Below are 16,817 nucleotides of genomic sequence, written 5' to 3' on the forward strand. Positions count from 1 at the left end.
CCAAAAGTTTCTTTTTAATTGTCCTAGACATGACAGTACAACTAGCTCTATTTCTATTGTTTTGTTCCACATTTTTCTTCTGTGTGGACTAATGTGTGTTTCTGAAGTCTGCTCAAGACAGAGAATCCTTTGCCACATTCAGAACAGCAGTGGGGTTTCTCCCCAGTGTGAATCCTTCTGTGAGTCTGAAGATGGCCTATTTGTGAGAATCGCTTCCCACACTGAGAACAACTGTATGGTTTCTCTCCTGTATGAATTCTTGTGTGGGTCTGAAGACGGCTACCATCAGAGAATCGTTTGCCACATTCAGGACAGCCATATGGCTTTTCTCCAGTGTGAATTCTAGCGTGGGTCTTCAGTTGACTTACTTGTGAGAATTGTTTACCACATTCAGAACAGCCGTATGGCTTCTCCCCAGTGTGAATTCTTGTGTGTGTCTTAAGATGGCTTATTTGTGAAAACAACTTTCCACATTCAGAACAACTGTATGGTTTCTCTCCAGTATGAATTCTGGTGTGAGTCTGAAGATGGCTACCATTGGAAAATTGTTTGCCACACTCAGAGCAGCAATAGGGTTTCTCTCCAGTGTGAATTCTTGAGTGTGTCTTAAGATGACATATGCGTGAAAATTTTTTACCACATTCAGGACAGCTATATGGTTTCTCCCCTGTGTGGATTCTTCTGTGGGTCTGAAGAAGGCCACTGCAAGAGAATTGTCGGCCACATTCAGGACAACTATATGGTTTCTCTCCAGTGTGAATTCTCGTGTGTCTCTGAAAATGGCTCTTGTTGGAAAATAGCTTACCACATTCCGAACAGCAATATGGACTCTCTCCAGCATGAATTTTAGAATGAATCTTTAGCCCACTACTATGGGAGAATTGTTTACCACATTCAGGACAGCAATAGGGCTTCTCACCTGTGTGAGTTCTTAAGTGTACATTAAGATTGCTCTTGTTGGAGAATAGCTTTCCACATTCAGAACAGCAGTAGGGCTTTTGGTTTGTAGAACTCCACTGTTGACTTTTACAGTTAGATTTATGTTTCCACCCTTTTCTACGCTCCTGGCAGGTACTTGTTTTTTGTGCCTGTTGCTTGTTGATGGCACCTGTCCTGGTTTTTTTCACAGACGTTTCAGAATTTGATTCCAAAGAAGCTGGTAACACACTCTCCAATTCAGATGTACATTTCTGCACTTTTTTATCATGCGCTGTATGTTGTACTCTGTTCTGCTGGGATGTCTGAACAAATGAAGATGGGGAGAAATTGCCACTGTCCTGGAAATCTGCAAAAACAGAAATGTACAATTTAACACTAGAATTACCAAAGCATATGAAAAAACCTGTAAATCCGGCCCACCTTAAATTCCTTTGCACCTCTCCGTCAGCGTCTTTTGCCTTCTAAATGTACCGATCAAGAAAAGCTGCAAGCAGCTTACTATTCCATCCTCCCACCGCCGCAGAACGGACACAAAGTTCTCCCTGTTCCAGCCTTCATTATCTGGGAGTGAAGTGCTGGAGTTTTAGAGTGGAAATAAAGGTTAGTTATTTGGAACACATGCATTTTGTGTGTGTGTTCCATTTCTACAATAATCTGTGTAAACACATTGTTAAAACAGAAACGTTTTTCATATTTTAGTAATAAACTAGCAAAATAACCACGCTTTGCAGTGGAGAAGTAGTGTGTTAAAGAAGTAATGAAAAATTAAGGGAAACATTTTGAAAATAACGTAACATGATTGTCAATGTAATTGTTTTGTCACTGTTGAGAGTGTTGCTGTCATATATATATATATATATATATATATATATATATATATATATATATATATATATACATACACACACACATACAGTAATCCCTCCTCAATCACAGGGGTTGCGTTCCAGAACCCCCACGATAGATGAAAATCCACGAAGTAGAAACCATATGTTTGTGTAGTTATTTTTATATATTTTAAGCCCTAAAAAACCACACTCTACCACACTGTTAACATTATTAGAGCCCTCTAGACATGAAATAACACCCTTTAGTCAAAAGTTTAAACTGTGCTCCATGACAAGACAGAGATGACAGTTCTTTCTCACAATTAAAAGGATGCAAACATATCTTTTCTTCAAAGGAGTGTCTATATCAGGAACAGAGAATTTAAGAGAGAGAGCGAGTGCTCGCAAAGAAAAGCAAACAATCAAAAAATCAATACGTGTGCTTTTAAGTTTGCTCGAAGCACTGCAATAAAGCGGCATTTTTCAGAGGAGCGTCAGTATCTTCTAAGCAAACAGCCTCTGTGCAAAAAGCACCTCTGCTCACACCCCCTCCGTCAGGCACAGAGAATGTCAGAGAGGGTGAGAGAGAGGCAGAGACAAGCAAACAATCAAGCACCGCGTGGGAAGCATATCTTATAGCATTGAGGAGTTTTAGTTAATATATAATACATGCTCTGATTGGGTAGCTTCTAAGCCATCTGCCAATAGCGTTCCTTTGTATGAAATCAACTGGGCAAACAAACTGAGGAAGCATGTAGCATAAATTAAAAGACCCATTGTCCGCAGAAATCCGTGAACCAGCGAAAAATCCGTGATATATGTTTAGATATGCTTACATTTAAAATCCGCGATAAGAGTGAAGCCGCGAAAGTCGAAGCGCGATATAGCAAGGTATTACTGTGTATATTATATATATATATATAATCTCTATCTATCTATATCTATATCTATACACACACACACATTATATATACAGTATATATACCTATATACAGTATATATACCTATATATATATATATATATATATACCTATATATATATATATCTATATCTATAGATATAGATATAGATATAGATTAGTTATATATATATCTATATCTATATATATATATCTATATATATATCTATATATATATCTATATATATATATACTAATAAAAGGCAAAGCCCTCACTCACTCACTGACTCATCACTAATTCTCCAACTTCCCGTGTGAGTGGAAGGCTGAAATTTGGCAGGTTCATTCCTGACAGCTTCCTTACAAAAGTTGGGCAGGTTTTATATCGAAATTCTACGCGTAATGGTCATAACTGGAAGCAGTTTTCTCCATTTACTGTAATGGAGATGAGCTTCAACGCCGTGGGGCGTAGTTTCGTGTGACATCATCACGCCTCCCACGTAATCACGCAGTACATAGAAAACCAGGAAGACCTCAAAAAAGCGCTCAAGAAAACATGCATTATATAATTGAGAAGGCAGCGAAACAATAAGAAGCGAGCGAAAGTGACATATACTACCATATATTCATGAGTGTTGCCAGCTCAAAAAGAAAGCACGGTGTAAACCTAAACTTTAAATTAAGTTCATAGACAGGCTACCGCTGGCGTTTCACATACACAGAGGTAATGCGGGATACAAGTTTAATGAGAGGACGAGGATATAAACGAGTTTTGATCACTAAGTAACTAAGTTAAAATTGTAGGTGAAGGGGTGTGCTTATGCAAATTCCGAGACTGTGTTTGTGGGGATTGACAGTTAAGGCGGGTGGGGAGTCACGCCATCATCTCCCTCCCACCTCATTTTGCTCTGAGCTGAGCTCCGGCTAACGCTGTCTTCCGAAGCAACTTCCTCAGACTGCCACCAAATACTCGCAGAAAAATCCACAAGTTAATACACACGCTGTCTCTATAGAGTTTCTACACACTGAATCCTCCAGGCACTACTTACAAAAGGTCACATTGACAATCGTGTTACGCTATTTTTAAAATCTTTCCTTTTCTTAGCACAAGCACAGCTGAGAAGCTTCGATGCATGTGCTCCATAACGCATTAAAAAATAATGCATTTAATCACACTTTGCATTACAAGCAAAGGGAGCTTTTGTCAATGCATGATTTCCTGGTACACGGATTACATTGATCAGCGCATCCCGATTTATTTTACCCTCGCACCACCTTAGTTTGAGAAGAAGTATGAAAAAATATGAGGTTAACACAGAAAAACAGATCACCAATTCAAGCTTTATGAATAATCGATTCGCCATCAATAATTGTTTTGGTAAAGCCATCCTCCTTCCATTTTATAATTTTTCCGCCACTAGCCATGATTAAATGAACGGTAATAAAGTAAGAGCAAAGCGAGGGTGACTTATTTAGGCAGGAATATATATGACAGCAACACTCATGACAATGTCAATCATGTTACGTTATTATTAAAATGTTTCCTTTTCTTTTTCATTACTTCTTTAACACACTACTTCTCCGCTAGAGCACGGTATTTTGCTATATATATATATATATATATATATATGAATGACCTCCAAAGCTGAGACTTTTGATATCATGAGCGTGTCTGCAAACTGGGGTCTCCTGCCCAGCAAAAGTCGAGCAGCCAGCGGCGTGCATAGCTGTGCCGGCCTTTGAGACGCTGACTGCGCTTCTGCCTTAAGTCAAAGTGAGCACTTTTAATTTTTTTCATCCTCCCCCTGCGCTATAGCCCAGACAAGTGCAAACACGGGACCCCTTTTCTACACCACGGCAAAATAATATTAAGGCGATTCACAATCGAGGCGTGAGGCACAAATTTGAGCGTTCACATAGAAAATGTAATTTCAATGTACCTGTACTTCTTAAAACGTTAATGTTTTACTGTTTAATAACTTATAGACTATAATTTATTATTTTCCCTTGCACTCAGTGACCAAACCTATACACACACATATAGACACATACAAACATACACACAAGTATATGTATGTGTATATATATACACACACACACACATACATACACACATATATATATAATTTGTGTGTGTGTATGTATGTATGTATGTATGTGTGTGAATATATGATGTAGATGATATATATATATATATATATACACACATACATACCTATATATGTGTATATGTAGATATGTATATAGATATGTGTATATGTAGATATGTATATAGATATGTCTATATATATATATATATATATATATATATATATATATATATATATATATATATATATATATATATATATATATATATATATATATATATATATATATATATATATATATATATATATATATATATATATATATATATATATATATATACACATATATATATATATATATATATATATATATATATATATATATATATATATATATATATATATATATATATATATATATATATATATATATATATATATATATATATATATATATATATATATATATATATATATATATATACACATATATATATATATATATATATATATATATATATATATATATATATATATATATATATATATATATATATATATATATATATATATATATATACATATATATATATATATATATATATATATATATATATATATATATATATATATATATATATATATATATATATATATATATATATATATATATATATATATATATATATATATATATATATATATATATACATATATACATATATGTGTGTGTATGTATGTATGTATGTATGTATGTGTGTGTATATATGACAGCAGCAATCAAGCTGTGAGAAAACAGTAAAAAGGAGGCGTGTCAGGCGTGTGGTACATTTTCTGATGCAGCTACGAAAACAACTTGGACGCTGCCGCCAAATACACAAAACAATTACTTTGACAATCATGTTACATTATTTTTAAAATGTTTCCTTTTCTTTTCATAACTTCTTTAACACATGACATCGCTGTGAAGCACTGGTATTTTGCTATATATATATATATATATATATATATATATATATATATATATATATATATATATATATATATATATATATATATATATATCTCACAGCGACACTCATAACAGTGACAAAACAATTACATTGACAATCATGTTACGTTATTTTCAAAATGTTTCCTTTTCTTTTCATTGCTTTTTAACACACTACTTCTCTTGGCCGGTATTTTGTAGTATATATATATATATATATATATATATATATATATAGCAAAATACCTGCGCTTTGCAGTAGCGAAGTACTGCCTTAAAAGTTTTATTAAGAAGAAAATTGAGCCTTTTTAAACTGAGGGAAAATATACCAATAATTATTTGTTAAGGATCTCTTTGTATACCACATTGTGAGTAATGTAATGTAATATGACCAAGCTGTGCGCTGAGCTTACTCTTGAGCATGCAACGTACAGTTGGCCATGTGAACAGTAATCTTGTTTCAAATCTCACAGCTTGGACTGCTGCTGTCATAATCAGTTTGAGTTTCATGGTTTGTTTCAATTACGACAGTATTTGTAGGACTTGTGTTGAAGTGACATTCGGCATCTGTCAAGCGTTGTAAGTATACAACCAGTTTCATCAATAACTTCACATCCAGCTTTTGAGAGTTTAAACATTCATAAACATCAAAGTTTCCACTACTGAAATCGTCACCTGTCAATCTAAGATGTTTAAGAGGCATTGGCACCCCAGTGCCTGTTTGTTCTGGGAGCCCGGCACTTCCGCCACACCAGGAAGTGCCGGGGAAGACGACCGGGGAGACACGGACGGCTTCCGGGTGCGCAGCCGGCACTTCCGCCACACAGGGGTGTGGCCACCGTTAAGTGCCGGGAAGCAGCTGGAGCCCATCCGGCTGCCCATAAAAGGGGCCGCCTCCCTCCAGTCAGCGGTGGAAGTCGGGAGGCAGAAGGACTGAGCTTGAGGAAGGACTGGAGGCGGCCAGGAAGGCACAAGAAACTGTGGGCCCTGGACTTTGGGGGATTCAGTGCCAGCAGCACTGGGGTTCGTGAGTGCACGTGACTTTTATAGTAGTGTAAATAGTGTGAATAAAAAGTGTGTTGGGTGCAAAAATGTTGTCCGTCTGTCTGTGCCGGGGCCAGAGTTCACACTACACAATAACTATAATCGTAATAAATGAACAGTAAAACAGCGGAGAAGTCGTGGATTAAATAAAAAGGCTGTAGTTATCAGCAGGGAGACGTGAATCCCTTGGCGAAGCAAGGAAGGGAATGTAGAGACCGGAGCGACGGACGGCCTTATATAGGCAGGCAGCCAACAACGTGGGAAGCGTTGGGATGGGGGACCCAACGCCGCCTCACACGGTGACCGAGCTGCAGGCTATGGACGTATATATGTATGTAAGATTCAGTTAGAGTTGGGAACCCGCGTACCAAATTTCTTGAAGATGGGTCCATAAGTAACAAAGACTGTTGAAAAGTTCAATATGGCGGCCGACAGTGGCATCATACCACCGAAATAAGTATGTACATTGGTTTCGGTTAGCGCAGGGAAGGCGCCTACCAAATTTCGTGAAGATGGGGCCATGACTAAGAAAGTTCAACATGGCGGACGTTGTTGACCTTTATGACCGTTATGCATAGAATTTCGAAATGAAACCTGCTTAACTTTTGTAAGTAAGCTGTAAGGAATGAGCCTGCCAAATTTCAGCCTTCTACCTACACGGGAAGTTGGAGAATTAGTGATGAGTGAGTGAGTGAGTCAGTCAGTCAGTCAGTGAGGGCTTTCCCTTTTATTAGTATAGATGACAAAATGTAGACAAACTATATAATGTGCAAAGCTTGAAGTGCAAAGATCAGATAAACACTTTCACAAAAGGTTCAAGGACGATATAACAGCTTCCGTGGCGTAGCACTAAGAATTGCTGACTTGTAATCAAGAGTCCCCTGGTTCGATCCTGACTGCCTCGAATATTTACCGTTTTGAGTAGTGAGCTGCTCTTATTGTTAATATTATACAGTAAAAACATACATTTGGTTTGCATCTGTAACAGCCGGTGTACATTTATAGGACTTGAAAAGTTAGTTTTTTTTTTTTTTCCACTTTTATTCTCTCAGTCACAATCACGATAAATATTACCGCATACCCCTGTTGCACGGGAGCAGTGTACACTTGTCAACTCATTCATCTACTATCTTAACTTAGAGGTGCTTTCAGATTTCTGTTTTGGATACAGTCCCTTTAATCACAAACTTCAATGTTTGTGAAAGTTTATTTACAAGAAAGCATTAAGCTCACACAAAGCCTCTTCTGGACAATTGTAAAGATGTTTTAATTTCCTTAGCTGTTCAGAGGTGGGCATGCCAATACATTGTGAAGAGGGGGGCTGAACGCACCCCAAGGAGACAGGGTCGCTCCTCCGACACCCCCTCTTAAAACGGTGATACAATGGGAAAGAAATACAGTTTTTATCCCCTCTTTGCTCAATAAGCTGCTGCCATCAGCAGCACTTACAACATTTAAAAGCCTGTGCAGCAGCTGACCTTTTATCTCACTGCCTTGTCTCTCTTCTCCCCTAGACATCCTCTGCTCTTGTTGGGGGTCCAGCTCCCGAGGCGTGCCCATATGAAGAGGAAGATTTTCTATTCTTTTAATTGCGAGATGGAACTGTCTTCTCAGAGCTCGACTCACTCATGAAAGAGACTTATGTTTGTTTGAAGTGTCTGAATAACGTTTCTGTCTCTAAAATCTCCTGGCTATCTGTGCAACTCTGTGACCCAAGCGTGTCAGCATCTAAAGAATTAGCTCTCCTCTATGCTGCAAGGCTCCAACTCAGGGCCTGGGGATTGCAGTGAAGCTAAAGGCCCCGTGGCTGCAGTGGACAGTCAGCTCAGACAGTGAAGGTCCCTCTTTGGCGGCACAGCAGGATCGCCATCAGCTTGAATTAATCCACAATTGATCCTTTTTGTTTATATTCTCCTGGATTCTAGTTCGGTATCTAGATGTTGATCTCCAGAATGGCTAGGTTTAGAATATACTGTACATGAATGAATACTTCAATATTTCTCCAGCCCTAATTCATGTACCAGTGATGTTAGTATTTTTATTGAAAATGCCTGAGAGACACATAGCTCCCAAACGTGGCTATTATTTAATTACACACCAGTCAATATTACTATTTTAGATGAGTAACAAGGAGCAGCACAAAGCTTCTTTGTGGATTCAGTGTCCTGGGTTCAAATCCCACGCTGTCTGTGTGGAGTCTGCATATTCTCTACATATCTGTGTAAGTTTTCCTCCAAAATGACCTCTTTTATAATTAGGGAACCATGACATCTATCTATATATATAATTCACTAAGGCAAGACAACCATGGAAAGCACGCCGGAAGGGGCGTGGATTCACTAAGCCACCGACAAGTGAGACACTCAAGGAAGGAGCCATGCCCACCAAATCCAAGACCATTGGATACGACGACAACTCGCAGGGCCACGCCCACCAACTCGGATGCGACGACACAGAAAAAATGGCATCATTTATATTCGTCTGTCGTAGAGGCCACATGCAGTGCAGGTCAGGTTAATGTCGTGTGCATGTTAGGCACCTCCGAGCTACGTTGACTGTTCATAGAGGCATGTTTCTCGCGGAGGTGAATCGCCATATGCAGTGTGTGAAACGGTTTTCGAGGGGTATCCCATGGGATCCTTAAAACAATCCTTTACAACTGAGCTTAAAGCACAATGAAGTAAGCAGTCTCTAAAAACCGAGTTTTCGGTTACGACACATGACCGTGTGCACTGCAGAAAACTGCATTACATGCTACATACAGCTATTCGCTTCCGCGACAAACATGCGTCTTCTTAGATGCTCCTGCAGGAACAAGGAAGACGTTTTCCTGCCCACCAACACTCCTTTTTCACCGGCCGGCGTTTACCCTCGCTCTCTAGGCATTCACACTGCCTGCCCATTTGCCCGGACGCAAAAACTCACCGACCACCCAGTTAGTCCCTTTCGTCTGTGGTAAGAGTCCGCATGCACGTCTGAGCCATGTGGCGTTTGGAGAGAGCAAAATACAACACAATAGTGAACCCGCAGCATAACAGAGTTCCATCATTTCATTCACTTACTGTTGTATTCTCACACCAACCCGTTTTAGACATCCGTGTCTTTCCAGAAGTGTTTAGCATTCAATAAATAATTATGCATGACATTGGACGTGTGTCTACCCAGCGCAGAGAGGCGTGGGTAAGCCGTTGAACCCCATTCGGGCTGCAAGCCATAGAATTCCCACTAAGTGTGACTCATACGCTCCCACTCATTACATCCCTACCCTTTGTACACTCCCCCTCTCCCACCTCACTACTACCGTGGTCCGGTGTCTTGGTGGATTATATATAGAAAAGCAGCCAAAACCGCACAGAGCAATGAAACGTCTATGTCAGTCACAGGTGCATCTGGACTGTGTAAAGACGACAGCGACTCGAGTGACGAGTTGGAGGTGGGCACATGAGCGGGCAGTGCATACTGAACGAGAAATCAGCAGACTAGCATGACGGAGGGAGCTGAATGGACGTCCTTCTCCTCTCCTCCCATTCCACACTCCGCGCCGTGCACCCCCATCCCTTTGTCGGGCAGGAGAAGGCGCGAGGACGGTCCGCCAGTTTTCAGTCACGGACGATTGTGTGTTGGTTCGTTCCGTGCAATGTTACAATGTTGCTTTTCTTGCCGATTTATTACATTACTGATTTTTCAAATTTTTATTTTCTCCCTGTGCTTAAAAATCATTAAAAAACCGGCCTGATTATGCGGCGTATGGTACGCCGCGGGTTGACTAGTAATAGTAAACTTGATTATTTTTAAAAGCTAAGCAAAATGACATCTTTTATTGGATAACTAAAAAGATTACAATATGCAAAATTTGTATGTAATCATCTTGCCTGAAGAAGGGGCCTGAGTTGCCTCGAAAGCTTGCATATTGTAATCTTTTTAGTTAGCCAATAAAAGGTGTCATTTTGCTTGGCTTTTCTCTACATTCATAATGGCTAACACGGTACAACACCCTATTATTTTTAAACAAATTATAAATAATCTAATAGGCAAATTAGGCTAACAGATGACTCTATACTGGCCTAGTGAGTGTGAGCATCACAATGGACTGGTATCTTGTCTCTTGTGGGGGAGATTTAGCAGGCTCGAGAAAGTCAAATCAAAATATTTTGTAATATATGACACCCAAACTAGCATATTCAATTCAAATGTTTACATTATACTTGTAAATAAGCATAACTCTTCAATTTAAAAATGATTTTGTATGCTTCACAAAAAAAAATGTACATAACATTTCAATGTTTTGAATAAAATGCGGTGAGCTCATTTCAGAGAAAGAACACTTCTAAGACTTGCCTGCATTATAATTTAACACTTACTTTCCTCAGAATGACTTGCAGATGAGAGATGATCCTTCAGTGCTCTCCTTGGTGACATGTCCTTAATGCTCTTGATGTCAGGTATCGCTAACTCAGACTTCACACTGTCAGCATGCTGCTCAATAGACCAGGGTCTACTCGGTGACATAGCTACACTATGACACCCAGAATCCAACATAAACTTATCTTCTTTGACATCATCTGTGCCTTCATGTTTCTGTACATCAGGACAGACGATCTCCTCTTTAATGCCTAGAGATCCCCATTCACAGTTCTCCTCCTCCTTAATGCATAAACTTGCTTGGTGATGGTGGGTGGGTCCCCATTCACAGTCCTCTTCTTTAATGTCCACGGCCTTGTTCTCCATGTTTTTTTTTTTTTATATATGGGATCAGCCTGTCACGTCTCCTCCTTCATTTAAATCTAAGCAAGTCCAGAAATTGTCCCTTTTTTGAGTCTGTCTGTGAAGAAAGAAGGGTTACATTTCATTACACCACAAGATTCAAACATATTATACTTTTTACTGTAAGTACTCATTATGTTAAGTCGACTCACATACCGTAGATCACACCCTATATCACATTTAAAGGAATTTATCATACCTTGTATTGAAGAAGGGGTCTGAGTTGCCTTGAAAGCTTGCATATTGTAATCTTTTTAGTTAGCCAATAAAAGGGGTAATTTTGCTTGACTTCTCACTACATTCATAATGGCTAACACAACACTTTAGTACTACACACCTTGAATTAAATTGGCAAGGGTAAAAAAATCTTAGCAAGTGTGTAGTGGTGGAAAAATAGAAAGGAAGGCCCTTCACAGCTCTACAAAAGCAGAATTCATCAAGTGCCATTGACACCACATTGTTTAAAAGTGGTGTGTACTCTGACCAGTCCTACATTTCATGGATGTGTAAACCGGTTTATATTAACTGCATTTTTATCACAACATAATAGTGACAGACTTATGTGGCATTTGGAGCAAACAAGAAATAGTGCTGCCAGGAGAATATATGAAACATCTTCCTAAGCCAGAGTTAAAAAGGCTGAGTCATGTGTCTCAGCAAAGACCTCCAAAGCCATCATTATTGCAGTCCTGCAATTAAGGCCCCAGTATAACAGATTGTATGATAAAAAAGCAGCGACTGGAGATCATCGGGAGTAAGCTGCTCCAAGTCTTGTGGTGATTCCAGGCACAAAAACACACAAGAGTGCTGCGAGAGGCCCCCTTGTCACTACCTTCTAGCCGGACTGATTGTTCAAACTTGTTACACAGGTCAGTAGAAAATGGCCTCCTTGATTCAGAGTAAAGGAAACTGGATGACTTGACCAGAGCAGCACGTTTTGACCACATCATCCCTCAGCTGGCTTCCTGTCAAATATCAGAGTCATGTTACCGATTTATGAAGCTTTTCATTCCAATACCTTAGAACAGGGGTGGGCAAAGTCGGTCCTGGAGGGCCTCAGTGGCTGCAGGTTTTTGTTCCAACCCAGTCGCTTAATTAGAAAACAATCCTTGCCAATAATTTAATTTCATGACTTGTTAGTGCTTTAACTCTGCCATGTTGGTCATTCTCATATCCTAGATTATTTTTTTTTCTTTCTAATGATATCTAAAATGGATGAGTAATTCTCTGTCCTTCACTTTTTTCTCTTCACTTTCTTTCCAAGTATTTAAGTAAACTCAATAGTGCATGATAAATACACACAGGTGTAAATGGGAACAAGTTAAATGGAGAAAGGCTGCTTTCCTTTGTCATTTGCATCTTATTGCTAATAAAGAGCAATCAAAAACCAAGAATACAGCTGTTTAAGACTAAAATAAGCAATGAGGGTTCAAAGTCTTAATGAGCGAGACAACTAAAATGAAGCAGAAGTGTCACTTGAGCAATAAGAGCTTCTTATTAAACTACTGGGTTGGAGCAAAAACCTGTAGCCACTGGAGTCCACCAGGAACATCTTTGCTCACCCCTGCTTTAGAGTATTTTGGTCTGCTGACCCCATTTAAACTTATCCTTAAATAGTAAATCTCTCCAATGTCAACCTTCTTACTTACCAAAATCCTGTTCCTTAACTCTTAGCATAGTAACTTTTCTAGGATGGCAGGGCTGGGCAAATTTTTTGAACAGTTTAAAGTGAAACTCAAACATGAAAATAGCAAACAGCTGCTCACGGGTGTACAGTCAATGGATATTAGTGCAGAGAATATGAAGAGGGGTACTTGATGAGCTCATTCCAAAGACGGGCCAAAACATTAAGTTGGATGTCTGGAATCGGTTTAGAGATGAAAGACTGGCTGTCAAATAAACTAATGTAAAATGCAAAGTCTACAAGAAGACAACAGCAGTTCAAAGTGGCAGCATATTCAGTTTAATTCAACAAAAACAGCAAAATGGGGCCAGTGCGTGAAAGAACAGGATGAAGATGAAACCTGTCCCCAGCCGACAGCACTGGAGTATTCCTTATCCTGCTTTAGCGTACACGTCACAATGCACGCTCCCCATCATTTAAACTGTTAGATATTGTGAATACGTGTCTTCTTGCCCTGCAGTGGTGGCCAGGCTCAGGTGGAGGAGGAGAATGAGCAGGCTGTCTATAGCAGGCAGTCAGAGGGCTAATAGAGCCCTCTACAGGTGGCTCACTGCTCTATCTTCAAAAGAGGCAGTCATGGAGCCCAGATGAGAATGCAAAACATGTCAGTATTTGCACAGAGTTTTACACAAATGTCCCAGTGCTTGGAGTGAGCAATCAATTCAACAATTCATCTGATTTTAAACTTTTTTCCTCTGATTACATCACCTTACCTAATGCATCACACCATCCAACTCAGAATAGTGCATGCAGAACTTTATCACCTCCTCTGATCAACTAATGACACCAGTAATTCCTGACTCATGATGATTCTTTGATTATTCTGAACACTACTTCTTTAAGAGGGGTGTTTGGGTTTTCCCATCAGGATATCCCCACTTCCTGGAGGGGTGTTTGCTACTCATTTACCACATTCTAACCTTGGAAATTGAAACTGGTAGTTTTCTCTAAGATGCGGCAGAGACCTCTTGTGCTTTCAGCTTCAAGATACAGTTAGCCAACCATAGAGTTACATTAACACTAGAAACCCTGAAGCCTACGAAAAAACTTGTAATCCTGGCTCACCTTAAATCCCTTTGCACCTCTTCATCAGCGTCTTTTGTCTTATAAATGTGTCGATCAGCAGAAGCAGCAATCAACCTACTATCCCATCCTCCCACCACCACAGCTCAACTTGGGCAAAAAATTCTCCTAGCTCAAGCCTTGATTCTGTGGGTGTGAGGTGTCTGGAGTTGTAGAGGGTAAATACTATATTGTTATTTGGAACACATGCATTTCATGCGTTTCGTGTCTACAAAGATCTATGCAAGCGTACAATGACAGGAAATGTGAGGCAAGAAATTTTGAACACCTAGCTAAAACAAACACTTTTTTCATGTTTTAGTACCAACGACAAAATTTTGACATGAAGCGTATAATGTGTGAAGACTGAAGTCCAAATATCAAATAAATACTTTCTCAAAAGGTACACATAGAACAAGTGCATTTTTATTCAAGAATACAACCGAAGAAAAAGAAATCGGGTTAGTGTAAGGCATGGATACGACCTCTAGGGGGGTGCAATGGTAAGAACTGCTGACTCATAATCAAGAGGTCGCAGGTTCGATGCTGGCCGCTTCCCAGAATTAACTTTTTGAGCAGTGAGCTGCTCTTATTGATACTATTATACAATAAAAACATACATTTAATTTGAGTCTGTAACAGCCGGTGTAAACGTATGGTATTTGTAAACATTAGCGTTTTTTTTTTGGTTTGTTTTTTTTTTAATTCTCTCAGTCACATTCACCCTGATCTGACACTGCTGTTTTCAAATACTGACGTGCTATAACAGAGATGAACTCAGATCGGAGAAAGAGAACAGAAGCCCTCTGTAATGGAAGGATTTTTCTCTGTAAAAAGCAAAGGTGAAAAAAAGAGAGCAGATGGGCGTTGGTCGCTTCAGCGCAGAATCAGCTATAGAAACTAATGTTTTGGGAAAAACAGCCGGGAATGTTCTAAAGATACAGCCAAGGCTATGTAAGGAGTTGTTTTTCACTTCGAGAGGCTTTTTTCACATGTAAGCATATTACTGTGTCTTCTGGTATCAGGCACTAGTCTCAAGGTCGAGTAGAAGGAAAAAGCGCCGTGTCCCGTGGAAGGAGGGGGTGTGAGAAACTGATCACTTCTGCATGCACTGCTTCCACGTAGACCGCTTTTGGGCAAGGACACCTAATTAGTATATAAGGGAAGGTTCCGCCCTCAGTTTCTTTGGACGCTCAACCGTGGGGAAAGGCGCACACCGCCCGGTCTTATCTGATAAAGGCACATGGGTTGATCCTCTGACGAGACTGACATGCGGGCTCCCTCAGTCTACTGGTCTAGGATGATGGCTCTGGGTCTTTTGATGTATGTTACTGTATGTATGTATGTTATTGTAAGTATAAGTTTGTCTCTTTAAGCATATATATTTATTTCTATAACCCATTCATATGTATTTATATGTTATAATTGAATAAGTAAATTTTATTGAAGTATCGGACCTCTTCTCTCTGACTTTTTGCCTACTTATGTTTTAATCCCTTGAACCATTTTCCCAAATCAAAACACCCTCACCGCAAGAAACGTCCACTCACATATAATAACAATTCAGTTGCACCAGGTGTAAAGGCAAAAGATGGCACCGTCTGGATGCAGGACGAGGTCTGGCGTCATCCTGCCACACACCTGTCCTTCAACGAAGTAGTAGGGCTTACAGAGCTCACCAACACATCGTGTAAATTCCTGTTTGTGATTATGTTTTGTGATGGTCTTAACATAAGAAACATTTATATGTTTCTTATGTAAAAGTCAGATCAAATGTTATTTACCTTGATTTATTTACTCATCTTCCCACAGCGTAAAGTCACGAGTAGACTGCAGAGCTTCGCGAGTTTGATCGACGCTGACACAGTACATGTGCAATGCCACTCCTTTTCAGGAAAGATTTCCAGTCATCCCACGGGTGAAAGACTTTCCGAGACTAAGTTCATAAAGCTTATGGAGCCATTTCTGGAAAAAGGCAGAACTGTAACAACAGTTGCGTAGGGTGCGACAGGAGCTTCCACCTGCAGCTGAAGTCACTTCAGTACTCACGTACTGTGTCAGCATGCCCGTGTCGATCAAACAGGGGAAGCTCTGCAGTTTACTCATGACTTTACACTGTAGGAAGATAAGTAAATAAATCAAGGTAAATAACATTTCATCTGGCTTTTATATAAGTAACATATAATTAATTTTTTTTTTTGTATATAAAGATCACCGCAAAACATAATCACAAACAGAACTTTGCACAATTACAATCTTGATTATGAGTCAGCAGTTCTTTACCCCCGCTGCACCACCCAAGCAGTCATGTCAGCGTCATACCCTAACCCAATTTCTTTTTCTTCGGTTATATAATTGAATAAAAGTGCATTTGTTTTGTTACATGTGTACCTTGTGTAAAAGTATTTATTTGATATTTGGACTTCAGTCTTCACACATTATACACTTCATGCCTACATTTTGTCATTAGTACTATAACACGTAAAAAGTTTCTGCTCTAGTTATGTATTCAACATT

The 16,817-nt window shown here is 39.2% G+C and overlaps 1 protein-coding gene across 1 annotated transcript in view; it reads right to left on the reverse strand.

The window, feature by feature from the left end:
• The window catches only part of LOC120534622 (zinc finger protein 729-like), a 109,077-nt gene that overhangs the window by 87,402 nt on the left and 4,858 nt on the right, over positions 1-16,817 (reverse strand). Inside the window, exons 2-3 of the mRNA XM_039762211.1 lie at positions 11,152-11,612; positions 57-1,285 (exon numbers count right to left, since the gene is read on the reverse strand). Of these exons, the coding sequence (XP_039618145.1) occupies positions 57-1,285; positions 11,152-11,518 (1,596 nt within the window). The 5' untranslated portion in view covers positions 11,519-11,612. The remainder of the gene's footprint in view (positions 1-56; positions 1,286-11,151; positions 11,613-16,817) is intronic.

The sequence above is a fragment of the Polypterus senegalus genome, chromosome 8 (assembly GCF_016835505.1).
Source record: "Polypterus senegalus isolate Bchr_013 chromosome 8, ASM1683550v1, whole genome shotgun sequence".
In the NCBI taxonomy this organism is placed as follows: Eukaryota; Metazoa; Chordata; class Cladistia; order Polypteriformes; family Polypteridae; genus Polypterus; species Polypterus senegalus.